Genomic DNA, 17,686 nt, shown 5'->3' with positions numbered 1-17,686 from the left:
CCTCCTCCATTCAATTTCGTTATCTCGGGTGCTAAGTGTTTCTTGCACAAGCAAAAAAAAATAAATCTTAAAGTGGCAGGTAACTGAGCTCAAATCTGTGTTTTGGGATACCCATACCCCAGGAAAACATATCAGTAACCACCCAGCCAATTCTGTATGATTAAAAATGTTGCGAAGTATATAAAACAAAGCTTCAAAAATGTGTAAAAATCTGCAGCGTCCACTGGTTTCAGACTCTGGGGGCGTGGCACCGAAAGGAAGACGGCGACGTCACCAAGGAAGCCGGCCAAAAAAATCAAGAAAGGAAAACGGGAAAAATACCCGAAAATGGTCTAACTCCGCAAATCAGTTCTATACATGGTTCAACACATTTTAACATGTCAACAGCAATACATCTCCCACATTTATAAAGTATTTTGAAGCAAATCTGTCAATTTGGTTACCCTGCTCTTTAAAATCAACCACTTTAAACACAGCAGCTCTTTTCATGTCATCTGTTGTTCCATTTAGATTTAAAGTGCCTAATTTTATACTACACATGAGAATAGAGCTGAGCTGTGCCAAGACCAGACCTACACTAACCAAAAAGATAAAAATAACCAAACTTGTCTTCTGATGCATGCCGAATCCTAAAACACCCATACAAATGAATGGAGACCCCATCACCACCACGACTCTTAAATTCCTTGGAACATACATCAGCAATAACCTGAAGTGGAAAATTAACACTGAACACAACATTGCAAAAGCTCAATGACTTTCCTTTCTTAGGCAGCTTAAAAAATACCGGCTCAAACATCAACTCCTCGTTCTGTTTTACTCAGCCATTATCCAGTCCATCTTTTTATTACAGTATAGTATGCTGGCACGGACAGTCAAACACAGAAGAAACTGCAGTGGATTGTCAACAAGGCATCCAAAATCATAGGCAACCCATTCCCCTCAGCTGAATTTCTACATACTCACCGGACTGTGAAGCGAGCAATGAAGATCATCTCCGATCCCTCACATCCAGCTCATCACCTCTTCCAACTCCTTCCCTCAGGGAGGCAATACAGGTCACTGTCCACCAAGACTAAACGCTTCACAACCAGTTTTTTCCCCCTAGCCGTCAGGACTCTGAATTCCTCCCTATAGTCCCCTCCTCACACACCGTTGGCATAAATATCACCATTCACCTAATTGTTATGCATGATATGTTTACTTCTGTTATTGTGCAACTGTATTGTTCGTGATAATATGTGGCATCTGTTGTTGTCCATGTATGAATTGTGCTGCAGAGTTTAATGTGTACCAAAAACAATTTCCACCAGCCTCGGTCGTGTGGCTAATGAAACAATCGAATCCAATCTAATCTACTCTAATCACCATCAAGGAGCTGCACTTTTACTTTCTGTACAATTTTTTTCAGTCTAAAGCTTTCCTGTTCAGTAAATGTGGTTTCCTCCAAATCTCCTGAGTTTTTCATAGAACATTTAACTGAGTCAATAAAAAGCTGCAAGTCTGCAAAGAAATGTTCCACCATGACTGCCCTCAAACCCTTGGTAACCTGCAAAAACTTCCTGATTTTCAGGAAAACATGGCTCCCTTCTGTGTCCATCTGCATCTGTGTGTGTGGAGTGGAACTTAATTCACAGTCCCTTCCTTCTGTGTTCTCAGGTAAAGAGGAGGGAAGCCTTTTTTTTGTTTTAAACCCTCTTTGCTTTTGAATTTTCCTGTCTGCCCTCTGCGGGCTTCCTCTTAATAGACATGTTTGTCATTTCATCATCCAACAGCATATCTTTCTCTCCCTCAAATACAGACTCTGCCACTCTAATAGCAGTCTGCTCTATCTGCTTTTTAAGACCACAATTCATATCTCGCCCAGCCAATTTGCTATACTCCCTTTTCTCACCATTTCAAATTTTTTTCATTCTGTTCATCCTCCACCACCTGCTCAAATTCTGTTACCTTCTCATTGTGATCACCTTTTCTGAGCTGCTCATCCTGCACACTGCCCTCTTCTACCTGCTCAGTCTGGCTGTTTTCCTTATCTTGTCCAGCCTCGGTTTCCTTCTGTTTTCACAACCTGATCGTTTCCTCCTGTCCCTCGCTCCCCCTCCTCTTGTCTGCCCTGTGCTAACTCGGCAGCGCCGCCTCCAGCCGGAGATGCACCGCTCATGGTGGCATCGGGGGAAGGCGGCGGCCCTTGAGGATCAGACCTTCCCTGACTTCTTTCTGGACAAGACAAATGCCCCTCTTGACCCTCACCCAAAACATTTCGTCATACCAGATGTTACAAAAACAATGTAATCAAACTCGTCGATCCTGAATTTGAGCGCTAGATCCAAGTCCTCCATATCATTTTTCAGAATCATAAAAACTTGTCTCCTAGACACGATGTGTTCCAAGAGAGGAGACTTGCAACCCCAAGAGACTATTTTTATCAGAGACACTAGCTTCCTTATCTTTTCTTGCCTCAGTTTCCTTCTGTTTTCACAACCTGATCGTTTCCTCCTGTCCCTCGCTCCCCTGCCTCGTCCGCCGTGCCAACTCGGCAGAACCGTCTCCAGCCGGAGATGTGCCACTCATGGCAGCATCGTGGGAAGGCGGCGGCCCTTGAGGAACAGATCTTCCCTCACTTCTGTCGGGACAAGACAAATGCCCCCTCTGACCCACACCTAAAACATTTCATCATACCAGATGGCACAAAAACAATGTAATCAAACTCATCGATCCTGAATTTAAGCGCTGGATCCAAATCCTCCGCATTATGTTTCAGAATCATAAAAACTTGTCTCCTATGAGACACAGGGTGTTTCAAGAGAGGAGACTTGCAACCCCAGGAGGCCATTTCTATCAGAGACACTAGCAGTCCGTGTCTTGCCAGCCGCATTTCTCATGAACGAGGGCACATAAGAAATGGTGATTCTCTTGGCTGGACTAACCAGCGGCACAACGAGAGTGAATGTGCCCTTAATCACCACACCACTTTCCACCGCCTGGTTGACTTTATCAACACCATCAAGGAAAATAATTACGGCACTGTTCATCCTGGATGCAGATCATATGCTTCCATATCCCACATGCTCCACCACCACCAAGCAGCCCTCCTCCACCGAGCACTTGACCACCGGAGCCACTTTAATTGCATGTCGGTGTGTCAAATTGTAGAACCCCATTCCTCCGCCTCCCACAGCAGGCATACCGCCCCGCTGGGCTGGTAGCACCACTACCAATCTAAAGAAAACTACTCCACTTAACACTACCACCGAAAAACCTAACTGAAGACAACAAATGAGAAAAAAAGCACACGAAAATGACAAGACAGCTCAAAAAGCTCAGGTTTTAGAAACTCAAAACACGCTGTTACTCCATCCTCTCACTCACACTTCTGCTCAGAGAGAGACAGACAGAGAGACGGACAGAGAGACAGACACAGAGAGAGAGAGAGAGAAAGGGAATTTTTTTGAATTTTAAAACTCTTAATTTTACCTGAAACCAACTTTGACATATCTATTTTACAATATTAAAACAGTAACTCCTACACATCCAAAAAAGAGAGTTCCTCTTCCATTATACAACCCCGGATCAATTCAAAGCTCAAGACAGACAGACAGACAGACAGACAGACAGACAGACAGAAAAAAAGGGGGGGGGGAGGGTGAGTGATGCTGGGAAAAGTCTGTGAATGACTTTCCAGTAACCTTGACAGAACAAACTCAAAACCAGACACCGGACTATGAAACGTAAACACATACATATTTGTCTGTATAAATACTATGGTGCAATGGCCATCGTGACAGAAGACGGGGTGGGGGTGACCAGTCACTGCCAAGGTGTGGAAAATCCCCAATCTCCCCCCATGATATGTCCAGTTATTATAAAGCTATTCTTCTTTTTTTAGATCCCCCCCCCTTTATCCCCAATTGTACTCGGCCAGTTACCCCACTCTTCCGAGCCATTCCGGTCGCTGCTCCACCCCCTCTGCTGATCCGGGGAGGGCTGCAGACTACCACGTACCTCCTCCCATACATGTGGAGCAGCAAAGAGCTTCTTAACATCTGACAGTGAAGAGTTTCACCAGGGGGACGTAGTGCATGGGAGGATCACGCTATTCCCCCCAGTTCCACCCCGCCCCCGAACAGGCGCCCTGACTGACCAGAGGAGGCGCTAGTGCAGCAGCCAGGACACACCCCCACATCCGACTTCCCTCCTGCAGACATGGCCAATTGGGTCTGTAGGGACGCCCGACCAAGCTAGAGGTAACATGGGGATTCGAACCAGCGATACCCGTGTTGGTAGGCAACAGAATAGACCGCTACGCCACCCCATTAAAAAGGTAATCTTGTAAGTTACTCATTTCCTTATTGTAAATGGTTCAGTAAAGAAGGCATATGATATATCAGCAAGGTCTGAAACCACCCAACTCTACAGGGAGTTTGGGGTGTCTTCACTGACCAACCCCAGTTTGGCTCTCGACCCCAACAGCATCATGGGAATAAGCAAGAGAGTGTTACGGATTCTGATCCGATGTAAATACCCTGTGGTGTAAACATCCTTGTGGTATCAAGCTTTTCCATCCCGGATGTTGGAAAAGAGCTGGGGTGGGATGGGGCCAGGTATCCCCCCCCCCCATGACTTTACCGTTAAAACAAGAGTCAATATAAAGAGGTACGTGAAGGAGTAGTTTGTGAGGGGCGGATGAGAACACCGCAGCAAATGTGAGGCGGGACAGTCATGCTATGACAGTTCCTAACCCTTCACGGGCCCTCTCCCGAAAGGGTAAGCATGCGGTTGGCAGGCTTGTGTGCGCTAGAGTCGACCTTATGCCGGCGGTAATGTGACCTGGCTTTAACAACATTCTCAGAGTTTGTTTTGAAATGCATCGGGGGGGGAGGAGGGGAGGCGGGGGGGGGGGGGGTTGTTCTCCTCTAACATCCAGGGCAGTTCAGATCATGTCAGGTACTCCGTCAGTCACAGACAACGTTGACTGCTCAGATATGGGATTATCTAAACTGCCTACATGGTCGCGTGTGACATGGCAAATGTCACACGCGTGGCACGCCAGTCAGTTTACAACGAATGGCGAGACGCGCTTATTTTGAAGATGCTGTTCCGTGTTGGTCCGGCTGTAGCTGAATGGCCGGAAAACACTGACTGCCCCCATCTGACCATGTGTCCTCCGCCCTCCTAGACACGGAGTAATGTCATGACCCGCTGTGTGTCACTCCTTGACCTTCCCAACCCACTTGGGGGACAGACTCCCAGGGGTAAGCACAGAGAGAGGCAGTCGACCATTGTGCAGGCAGGCTGGAGAGGAAGTCCTTACCCTTTCCTACCAACACACACGCGCACACCCACACACACACACACACACACACACACACACACACCATCCTCCCAGCTATGCTATTTTGAGAGAGTGACGTCACGACTCTGACTCAAACTGTGAGCCTCCTGGCGCTCAACTGGCCTTGCATACATGCATACATACAAAGACACACGTGTACACACACGCACACAACACAGCACACAACACAGCACGCAGGGAACCTCTCGACATATGTATGCTAAGTGCGATGCTGATGCGAGGAGACAGCTGCGGGCAGCTCAGACAGAGGAAGACATTTGTCTGCTAATGGGGGATCGTCCGGGATACATGGTTGGTGGGAGATAAGCGAGCGAACAGACAGCTCGGGCTGTCACAACACCCGCCTCTTCTCAGGGTCCTCCTGTGTTGTGTTAGGGAAACACTGGAAGCAACAGTCAGCGGGCTTATCGTCTCTGCAGCCAGGGGCATTTACAGCGAACGCCAGTTGAACCCAGTTTAAACTAGTGGTTTTTAAGGATTTGTGCAAGATATAGTATAGTGTAGGGGTCAGTTTGGGTCTGAGAGCCAGACAGTTTTGTTTCTGGACCTGTTTTAGTGGCTGTTGCTGTTGAAAGGGGTTTCTCATTCGGATATGTATTTTCACTGTATTTACACTGTTGGAAAATTTATGGGTTCGGCACAGCGGGAATCGATGGTGTGGACATTTCACTTGTGCCTATAAAAAAAAAAAAAAGGTCAGGACGCCCCCGGTGGCTCACCTGGTAGAGGGGTACCACATAAGGCTGAGTCCTTACCGCAGCGGCCTGGGTTCGAACCCGGCCCGGGCCCTTTGCTGCATGTCATCCCCTCTCTCCCCCTTGCCTTTCCCGTCTCTCTCTACTGTCACTATCAAATAAAGGCAGAAAATGCCAGAAAAAAACAACTCTTAATTAAAAAAAAAGTAGGTCAATCTTTATGAAAATAGATCAAATCGGCAAACCCAACAGCAACAACTGTGTAAGCAGAGATTTTACCTTTTTACTGTCACGACTACGTTTTTAAGGTTGTAATTACAAATGTAAAACAACAAGAAAATCATTTGTTTTGTTGGGGGGGGGGGGGTTCCCCCCTTTTTCTACCCAGCCAATTACCCCACTCTTCCGAGCCATCCGGTCGCTGCTCCAGCCCCCTCTGCCGATCCGGGGAGTCCTGCAGACTACCGCATGCCTCCTCCCATACATGTGGAGTCGCCAGCTCCTTCTTCTTTTATCCTGACAGTGAGGAGTTTCACCAGGGGGACGTAGCGCGTGGGAGGATCACGCTATTCCCCCCAGTTCCCCCTCCCCCCCGAACAGGCGCTCCGACCGACCCACCAGAGGAGGCGCTAGTGCAGCGACCAGGACACATACCCACATCTGGCTTCCCGCCCGCAGACACGGCCAATTGTCTGAAGGAACGCCTGGCCAGGCCGGAGGTAACACGGGGATTCGAACCGGCGATCCCCGTGTCGGTAGGCAACGGAATAAAGCACTACGCCACCCAGACACCCCAAAAAAATAATTTGTGAGAGCAACAGTCAGAGCCCTCAGTAGAGTTCAGTTCAGTATATGTGTGGTTATTGTCATTTTCGATTCTGATTTTGACATACTGTGATGATCCCCGTGGGGCAATTCTTCCTCTGCATTTAACCCATCCTAGCGGTGTAGCTAGGAGCAGCGGGCAGCCGCCGTGCAGCACCCGGGGACCAACTCCAGTTCATATTTCTACTGCCTCGGTCAAGGGCACAGACAGGAGTGTTAACCCTAACATGCATGTCTTTTTGACAGTGGGGGAAACCGGAGCAGCTGGGGAAAACCCACCGCAGACACGGGGAGAACATGCATACTTCACACAGAGGATGACCCCCCCAAGGTTGGACAACCGTGGGGTTCGAACCCAGGACCTTCTTCGCTGCGAGGCGGCAGCGCTAACCACTGCGCCACCGTGCTTCTTAAAATCCCCAACTAGCGTAAGAGGAAAAACATGGCAGGAGGGGCCACGGTGATGACGGATGCCAGGGTGATGACAGCTAAAAAACAGCTGTGAAGAAATGAAGATAGCTGGGTTAGCCAATGCTTGAAGGTGGGAATAGGAGAGTGTAAATATTTAACACCTTGCGGCAGAGGGATTTTCTGTGGTTAAAGTTCACTCACAGCGCTTTCCTGCTCAAAGGTTGCAGGCAGCTATATCTCTGCGAAGGCAAATTCAAATTTGAAGACACCGTTGTTCAGCACTGTCAGAACTCTGCAAACTGGAGGACGGTGACACGAATCCCCCTGTAATCCCCTGAATCCTTCCTAGACACCACCCTTTGTTCACTCATTTACAGACAAGCCCTTTAAGAGTAAGCACGGTGCATAGTAAATACTGTGTTTATCACGGACAAGCTTGGACTGAGTCAACCAGAGTATTGAACAACTGTCTTGGTTTTCCTTCTAAAATAACATTAGTCATCACGCCATTACCCCCAGTCCCCCCTCCCCGAAAAGGTGCCCCGACTGACCGGAGGAGGCGCTAGTGCGGCGACCAGGACACATACCCACATCCGGCTTCCTGCCTGCAGACACGGCCAATTGTGCCTATGGGGACGCCCAGCCAAGCCGGAAGTAACCACGGGGTTCGAACCGGCGATCCCCGTGTTGGTAGGCAACGGAATGGACCGCTACGCTACCCTGTTAAAATGTTAAAACGTTAAAATGATAGCATTTTCAAAGGTATAACCATGACTCCCAAGGTCTCTGCATTCCAACCGATGGGGTAAAATATTTTAGCCAGGGCGCAACAAACGTAAATCCAATATTTAGACAGCATGTGCTGCTGATTTTGAGTTCAAACGTGGCTTCATCTGCTGCACTTCTACGCTGTTCGTGATGTATTATATCATTAATATTACAAAACATAGGGCAAAAAACATTACGGCTATTTCCGTTTTCTTCAATATTCTTCACTGCTAGCCTTACGCTCATCTCTGATATACTGTAATGATCCCCATAGGGATCCTAGACGGTGGGGGAAACTGGAGCACCCAGAGAAAACCCACCGCAGACACGGGGAGAACATGCATACTCCACACAGAGGATGACCTGGGATGACCCCCCCCCCCACACAAGGCTGGACAACCCTGGGGTTCAAACCCAGGACCCCTTTGCTGTGAGGCGACAGCACCAACGCCTGCGCCAACGTGCCGAATAATCTGCACCAGCAGCCTTAAAAATCTGACATTTTAAAGAAACAGACAACATATTTGTGTTACTGCAAATCACCTTGGGTCATGGCTCACATACCGTACATGGAAAAGAAAGAGAAAGTGTGCACATATGTGGTATGTGCCTGCCTGTGAGTACACACACACACACACACACACAAATCAAAGCGATTGCGGGCTCATGTTGGGTAATCAGCGCAGAATGGAGCGTTCCCTCTCCCTCCCTGGGTCACAAGGTGTCAGCCCCCCCCCCCCACCACCACCACCTTTACTCCCTCTCACCACGTACGATAGCCCCCTCCCCCTCACACACACACAGTCTGGGTTACCCTCTATCCTTTCAATCTTCAGTGCTTGGGTGTGACGGTGTCGATAACCTCAACACAGCCACTACAACCCACACACCACCACTGGGTTACTCTGAGCTGCAGACAGCACGGCAGTTAGAGAGAGAGAGAGAGAGAGAGAGAGAGAGAGAGAGAGAGAGAGAGAGAGAGAGAGAGAGAGAGAGAGAGAGAGAGAGAGAGACGAAAGGGGAGTAGGAGTGAGAAGCGCTAGCATGGTAGGTTGCACCAGCACAGTGAATGCAAGTGCAGAGAGGGAGGGAAATGACAGGAAAAGCAGTGCAATAGCGTATGAGAAGAAGAAGAAGAGAGAGAGAGAGACTGTGGACAGGACATGGTACACTTCTCCCGTTCTGCAGCCAAACCACCAGGGCTGAGCACTGCGCGCTCTTTCAAACAGCACAAAAACTTGTTTTGTGTCAAGACCTCGCTGGCTGGTAAATTCAAACTGAACTGACCACACGGACTCCCGCTCACGAGGCGATGCTGAGGGGATTAAGACCTGTGGTCCATTACATGCGACTGTGGCTGTATTACGCCATGCCTTCTTGAATGCCTTCCTTGCAGACCAGGGTTGCCTTAGTTTTGCGTTGAAGTTGTCTTTTCGGGGGAGGGGGCTAAACCGGCAAATTACTTGACGATACCGCTCAAGCTTGAGTTGGGGTAAAGGTTTTTTCCACAAAAGTTACTTCAAATAGTTTCAAGAAAAGCCTCATTACATCACGTATCCTTGAGAAACGTAAAAACACAAATGAGGTCACCAGTGTGCTGTAGGTGTGTGTGTGTGTGTGTGTGTGGGGGGGGGGGGCTAGCCCCTTGTCGGCAAATCCTGCTCCTGAGCGGCAAGGAAATTTATGGGGAGCAGGTGGGGGGGAGGAGGATGATCTGAGAAGGGGTCTGGAATCTAGGGCGTCCCTCATGCTGGCTAGGATGTACACACACACACGAGCTGTGACCCCTTAAACAAACACACAAACTCTCTCACACATACACACCATCTTAAGCCTTTATCTGTCTGACTTAAAATAAATCATAAAACTTATATTGCTCTTAAATGCCACTACACAAACACACACACACACACACACACACACACACACACAATTGACCCAACTCTTGAACTCGAGGTTGAAAAATGTGCGATCGCCTAAATCCAACCCCCCATTTCCCATTTTTCCACGCTCCGCACTCCCCTCAGCCAGAGGGATCTTTCAGCTCAGTTTTCCAATCCCACCAGAGCCCCGAGGAAGCAACAGGAAGTACAACACACAGCAGGAAACCCTAAAACCTCACACGCCCCAATCCACCATTCTGCCCCGCTGTAGGGTTTATGTGTCACAACTGCAAAATGCAAAAAATACCATCGAGTCCCGTCGCCGCTTCGTCTGTGCCGACCCTAAACTTCACTCTCTACGACACCGCCCTCCCCCTCCCGCTTGAGAATGGTCTCAGCTCCTCCCCCTGCTTCTCAAGGTGACGGTGCCGGGTGCACGTGCGAAGGTTAAGCGGAGCATGGCCATTCTGTTTGCTAAGGTAGAGCGACTCCTGTTGCCACAACACTGACGTGTTCTCGCCCCCATGTCCCTCAGCCGCTGCACAGCAGACACTGCCCACCCACTTCCACCTTTCTGCCCTGCACCGAAGGCGTCGTGTTGGCGCCGCTGCACCAGGCAGGTGAGCGGGCATGAGCCCTTGTAAATGCTGAGGGAATTCACAGCACACTGCTGAAGAGGCGAATAGAACAAAAACTTTAGTGCAAACCCAGGATAGTCCCCCCCCCCCCTTTCTCCCCAATTGTACTTGGCCAATTACCCCACTCTTCCGAGCCGTCCCGGTCGCTGCTCCACCCCCTCTGCCGATCCAGGGAGGGCTGCGGACTACCACATGCCTCCTCCGATACACGTGCCTTCGCCAGCCACTACTTTTCACCTGACAGTGAGGAGTTTCACCAGGGGGACGTAGCACGTGGGAGGATCACGCTATTCCCCCCAGTTCCCCCTCAACAGGTGCCTGGACCGACCAGAGGAGGCGCTAGTGCAGCGACCAGGAGACGTACCCACATCTGGCTTCCCACCCGCAGACACGGCCAATTGTGTCTGTAGGGACGCCCGACCAGGCAGGAGGCAACACCTCCGGAGATCCGAACCGGCGACCCCCGTATTGGTAGGCAACGGAATAGACCGCCACGCTAAGACAGTCTTAAGAGAGAATAAAGTATCTCTGTGCACAAGGTGCAACAAGACCATGTCATTAAAAGCATCGGAGACAAGAGCTCCTGATTTCTGCAAGAGACGGGTCGTTACATCAGTCGTAGTTTAGAGTTCTAGTCAGCCCAAAGTCAACACATCAAATCAGAAACCAGGGCACGTGTGGTTCACCATGTTTACTTCTCATAACAGTGTGCGTCAAGTCATTCAGGATGACGGGGGGGGGGGGGGAGAGACACACATCTTCCGTAAAAAATCAATTTCCATCTCGGTTCGACACAATCTTTTCATCGACGCACCAGCTTCTCCACCGAGCAGACGGGTTATTCTGCGTTATTTGAGGTGGCTTTTTTCTGGAACTGTGACATTTCCATTCAGATGTTCATATTTACATGATCAAAATTCAAATAAAAACTGGTCGATGGAAACCAAGCTGCGGTGCTGAGGTGACTGCGGTGCTCTGGTGACGTGTCTGCACCACTGCCGTCACATCCCTTCACATTCATGGCGAGCTGGTGGTTCAGGTACTAACGCTGACTTGTTCTGGGGAGTTAGGGATGAAAAGGCGTTTAGAAACAGGCGACTGTGCAAAATTGGACGGACGGCGGCTGAATACAGTAGATTGTCTTAGAGACTTCGCTGAAGGCTGCACTGCCTGTCCCAGAATGCTTATGATTAATCACGACTAGCGTCTGTGGGGAGCCAGTCACCGGGCGAGTAGCTCAGAGAGCTGTGTGTGTGTGTGTGAGAGAGAGAGACAGAGAGGGAGAGACAGAGAGGGAGAGGGAGATTATAAATATGTGTATGAGAAAGTACTTTAACAAATGAGTGTGTGAAGGATAATGTGTGTGAGTGTGCGGTGCTCAGTCGAGAGGGGCTGTGTGTTTATGTGTGAGAGAGAGTGTTTATGAGTGCGTGAGTGTCAGTACCAAAGAGAACAGGGGTGAAAGTGTATTTTAGAGACAGACAGACAGAGAGAGAGAGAGAGAGAGAGAGAGAGAGAGAGAGAGAGAGAGAGAGAGAGAGAGAGAGAGAGAGAAAGTGGGTCTCTGAGAAGAAGTACAGTAAGGCAGAGTCACCTTGACGGCGAAGCTGCATTTGCCGGTTCGGACCGCCTCCTCGTCGGTCTGCCACTGGTGCGGCCGACTGGACTCTGGCACATACACGTCTTTCTTCCGCCGGAAACTCTGCCGCAGCTTGTTCATGGCTGAGCCCCCTGCAGCGGGGGGGGGGGGGGGGGAGGGAGAAAGAGAGCGAGCAGGAGAGAGAGAGAGAGTGGAGAGGAGAGACAGAAAAAAAAAGCTCTGTTAATCTCAAATGGGGATGCTTAGGTGATGCTGGCAGCATCATAAACAGATACAGCGCCGTGAAGATTGAAGAGATAACACAGAACACATGAACATGTGGCAGAATCCAACAGCAGAAACTGAAGCCGTAGAAAAAACACCATTTAATTACAAAAAAACAAGACACCGAAATAATAACATATTCCATAATTCTTCTTTCATCTTGTTCCTCGTTTCTCAGGGGTCGCCACAGCGGATTTTAGTTTCCATTGGTACCCTGCGAGGGCACAGCACCAATGGCGGCCGTTGTTAACCCGGGCCTCGACCGATCCGCTATGGTCTTGTCGATACGTCGGATGCCCTTCCTGACACCACCACTAGCCCTATGGACGGGGGCACAGGTGAAGCGCCGGATGCCATCCCAGTATTCACGGACCCGCGCCCCAGCCTGTCGCCACATAACATATTCCATAGCGACACTGATAAATATAAATCTCTGGAGAACGACTACATCCCCCACCTTGCCTATATCTTCACATTTGAGTTATGAGGAACCTTCCGGAGAAGTAGAAGAAGGAAGTATGGGTAAGAGGAGGGCACCAGATAAGACAGGAAGCAGAAACCCTCCGGGTTGTGAGGCGACACGGCGCCTGACTATCGCTGTCAGATCCACTGTTACGGTTCCTCTTAGCGGCGAACGCTGACAGCCGCCTGGCAGCCCAGCAGGCCGTTCTTGCTCTCTGTGGAGCACGCCGGGAGATGAGAGGCCCCGAGCCTCGGAGGTGGAGAGAAGTGGGTAAGCTAAGCCGTCCTGCTGCTAATGTTGACGCTCATGTCACCGATGTACCCTATACCCAGAGGAGGCACTAGGGCTGCATCCTAAAACCAAAAAATCCTAATCTAAATAATTAAATGCAACCACAAGTCCTGACGATGTGGTAAACAAATTAGCCTTAACCCATTTTTGCGTTGTACATTAACGTCTTGGCCATTTTGAATCATGTGTCTACTTCTAGTTCTCTGCTACCACAGTCACAGATCTAAGCTTCTAGGCATCGTTTTCTCTTATTATTTTTACCCCTATTTTTGACTGACAGGGACAGTGCTGAGTGGTTAGCAATGTCGCCTCACAGCAAGAAGGTCCTGGGTTCGAACCCCAGGCCGTCCCAGGTCCTTTCTGTGTGGAGTTAACATGTTCTCCCCGTGTCTGCGGTGGGTTTCCTCCGGGTGCTCCGGTTTCCTCCCACCATTAAAAAGACATGCATGTTAGGGTTAATACTCATGCCAGTGCCCGAGCAAGGCAATGGAAAGAAGAACCGGAGTTGGTTCCCAGGAGTTGGCCCCATCCTAGCTACACAGCTAGGATGGGATAAATGCAGACAGTGAATTTCATTGTATGTATGCACAAATGACAAATAAAGTGTGTTCTATTACTCTATTCTAGCTCTGGAACCTAATCTCGAACCGTTCCAAGCATTTACACTACAAAAACACTGGTTCTCAGTCAGCAAAGTTGGTTCCATTGTGGCCCCATTTACCCATCGGCCTAAAGCCAAGGAACCCTTGACGTCAGAATTGGGAACCAGGAGGCAGGTGAGGAGGTAATACCATCCCCACCTGAAGACCAGTTTGTAGTCTGGTGAGTTATGATCGTCCAGCGCTGCCACAACGTCTCTGACATTCAATCACTGCATAACTTTGCTTTTGGAAGTTGCCGCTAATAAAAAGTAGAGCTACATGGGCGGTAATAGACCACTTGAGTAGTCCAATATTTAAATCACATTATATTTTGATAACTCAGCAGACATCGATCCATCCATTATCCAAATCGCTCATCCTGCTGTCAGGGTCGCGGGGATGCTGGAGCCTATCCCAGCAGTCGTTGGGCGGCAGGCGGAGAGACACCCTAGACAGGCTGCCAGGCCAACACACACACACACACACACACACACTCACACACACACACACACACACACACATACCTAGGGACGATTTAGTACGGCTGAGTCACCTGACCTACATGTCTTTGGACTGTGGGAGGAAACCGGAGCGCCCGAAGGAAACCCACGCAGACACGGGCAGAACAGGCAAACCCCACAAAGAGGTGGACCCGGGACGACCCCCAAGGTTGGACTACCCCGGGGCTCGAACCCAGGACTTTTTTGCTGTGAGGCGACCGCGCTAACCACTGAGCCACCATGGCGACTCAGCGGACAAACTGAATCAAAACTATTCAGTTCAAAATTTCCATTCCACGGGGCGCCCCGGTGGCTCACCTGAAAGAGGTACCACATAAGGCCAAGTCCTTACCGCAGCGGCCTGGGTTCGAATCCGGCCCAGGCCCTTTGCTGCGTGTCATCCCCTCTCTCGCCTCTGCCTTTCCTGTCTATCTCTACTGTCACTATCCAATAAAGGTGGAAAATTCCACACAAAAAAACTAATAAATAAATAAAATAAAAAATTTCCATTCCTATTTATGTAGAAGGGTATTTGCATTGCACAGTGCACACTGTCACTGAACACAGTGAAATGAAATGTAGATGCCATAACATCATATGATAATGAAGTCTGCATGTTAAGTATTCTTATTGTGTCACTGAACACATTGAACTGATATTTGTTTAAAATATGAAGGAGTTTTTTCATGTATCAATACAAGATGTTGGAAAAATCGATAAAGTATCGTGGAAAAAAAAAAGCTGCAATACTGAGCTTTTATCGGTTTTATCCCTGCAGCCCTGTATTATTCTCAACTTGTTTAGCTAAGTGAAGCAATGTTTTAAGGTGCCCTGGTGGTTCATCCAGATAAAACTGCCCGCTGTGCTGGCTTGTGTCCTGATGCTGATCGCAGCGACAGGAAGGGTCCCGAGCCAAGGTTTGACTCTGATTTAGGATGTTTTCTGCGACCCCTCCTCCCTTGTGACTGTTTACCAAGGACCATAATTAAAAGTAATGCCCTTTAAAAGCACTACATGTAATCACAGGATGCGGGAAATTGTGCCAATGAGCTCTGAAATTCGCCTCTCTCGCTTTGGCAGAAGAGGTGGCCACTGCGGTGCTTTGTATATCAGCAAATACGGATGCAAACAACAGGCCTGGGAAGACAGGAAACGCAATCAGCGACCGCTCAACCGTGCCAGAGTCAAATGGTGCATCAGAGAAACACTCGTTTCACCCAGAAGGACTTGTTACCGGGTTTTGCTCCGTCATGAAATGCCGAGTGTAAACATGAGAGCCAGGCACGCTCCCTGACTCACAGGTTGTACTGACTGACTTCTGAGCTGTTGAGGATCTGGTGGGATTAGAGGTCTTTAATCCTGCAGGACTGACTGTCCAAACACACACACACACACGGGCACCAACATGCATGCGCGCACACACGGGCTATACTCGCCCTCAGCACATGCACCTACTTAGATGCGGTCTAAGGTGAAGGCGCCAATGAAAGTAAAGGTGGACACACACACACACAGTTGTCTGCTTGAAGACTGAAACCTGTTCTGTGGGCCGGTAATGGCTCGGGGTAGAAAGTCCATCTGAGGGTGAGGCTCCGTTATCTCTCTCGGTCAGGCTTCAACTCTGTGGGCTTCTAACAATGGAGCTTTCAGCTACCACCACGCCATACGTGTGCGAACACACACACACACACACACACACACACAAGCGTATCACTCCTGTGACCGCAGAGCAGAATGTGGTGTCACAGAACGTGAGGAGAGGCTGAATTTTCCAGGTGTGGTAGGATATTACACTTGCTTTCTATTCACAAACACTGGGCAGAATTTTTCCAGTCGGGACAAGACAATAACTCTCCCACCGACAGGCTGCACCGGACAGCAAATTCCAACATTCGCAAGCCGACTTCCAATATTTATGCAAGCCACACAGATTCGGAACAGGGTAGGACTCACAGAGCCATGACTGGCCAGTTGACCAGAAGGCCGTTAACTTAGCCAGTCGTCGCTACAGCAGCCAAAGTTAACAACCGTGTAGCTGGTGGTTTGAGCTCATTTCCCCCCATCACGCCCTCACATGTTGTACAACCACCCCTGGCTGCTGTACGTTTATGGACAGCTCTTAATTTTTCCCCCCGTTTGCCGTCCAAGGTCAACACTGCTAGCAATCCTCCAGAACGCCACACACACTCACAGAAACATAAGAGTGACCCCACCCATCCCCAGCCCAAGTGGAGATATGATCTTGTATGAAATGCATTCATAAATGCAGGCTTTCGTGTTAATTTAACATCTTTTTGGGTGTCCGGGTATCGTAGCGGTCTATTCCGCTGCCTACCAACATGAAGATCATCGGTTCGCATCCCCGTGTTGCCTCCAGCTTGATCGGAAGTCCCTACAGACACATTTGGCCGTGTTTGCAGGTGGGGAGCCGGATGTGGGTATGTATCCTGGTCGCTGCACTAGCGCCTCCTCTGGTCGGTCGGGGCGCCTATTCGGGGCGGGGGGGGGGGGGGGGGTAGCTTGATCCTCCCAAACGCTACGTCGCCCTGGTGAAACGCCTCACTGTCAGGTGAAAAGAAGCGGCTGGCGACTCCACATGTATCGGGGGAGGCATGTGGTAGTCTGCAGCCCTCCCCGGATCGGCAGAGGTGGGTGGAGCAGCGACCGGGTAGGCTCAGAAAATAGGGTAATTGGCCAAGTACAAAGAAGGAGAAAGGGGGGCGGGGGAGGAACAAAACATAAACATCTTTATGCATGCTCGATAATCCAGGCAAGGAAATCACAGAAAGAAATATTCTGTGATAAATTTAATGTGATTTTGCTGTCGAGGGGTCACGTGTGATTAGGGGTCTAGTCTACAAGTCAAGACCAAATGACAATACCACTAAACTTTCATACCAACAAATGTGTGAACGAAGGTGTGAGCATAAACGAAGCGAGGATGCTCTGCTGTACAACACTCTTATGTGAACACGTATGAACCAATCACAAAGTTCTCAGGAGGTGACGAGATTATTCCACGGCATCTTAAGCTTTTATAACCTGTAGCGCGAGAGGTTCTACTGTGGATCCATGCAACGCAAAAAAATAGTATTTCATGACAAATGGTTAGTTAACTAACGTCTGGCATAAATGGCAAATAAGACACACTTTGAGATAAAGGAGCTCCTTTAAGATGTGACCGGATGAAGAGATTAGTCGACACTACTGAACCAACCGTCTTCATCACCCATTGTTGAAGACTCCAGTAACTCCGTTGCGGGACTTCAAATGTAATTTCCAGGAATCGGCGACAGAGGACTTTGGTGATATTGGTGTTGGCATGTGAATATCCATCCATTTCATCCATTATCC

General features: G+C 49.3%; 1 protein-coding gene across 4 annotated transcripts in view; it reads right to left on the bottom strand.

Moving 5' to 3' along the window:
• The window catches only part of numb (NUMB endocytic adaptor protein), a 95,113-nt gene that overhangs the window by 27,940 nt on the left and 49,487 nt on the right, over positions 1-17,686 (bottom strand). For all 4 annotated transcript variants that reach the window (XM_056296438.1, XM_056296439.1, XM_056296441.1 and 1 more), the window contains exon 2: positions 12,168-12,304. In XM_056296438.1, coding sequence (XP_056152413.1) covers positions 12,168-12,293 — 126 coding nt within the window. In that variant the 5' untranslated portion in view covers positions 12,294-12,304. The remainder of the gene's footprint in view (positions 1-12,167; positions 12,305-17,686) is intronic.

The sequence above is a fragment of the Lampris incognitus genome, chromosome 16 (assembly GCF_029633865.1).
Source record: "Lampris incognitus isolate fLamInc1 chromosome 16, fLamInc1.hap2, whole genome shotgun sequence".
Lineage (NCBI taxonomy): Eukaryota > Metazoa > Chordata > Actinopteri > Lampriformes > Lampridae > Lampris > Lampris incognitus.
Note: the sequence above shows the minus strand (reverse complement) of the source record. Positions and strands in the feature narration are given on the sequence as shown.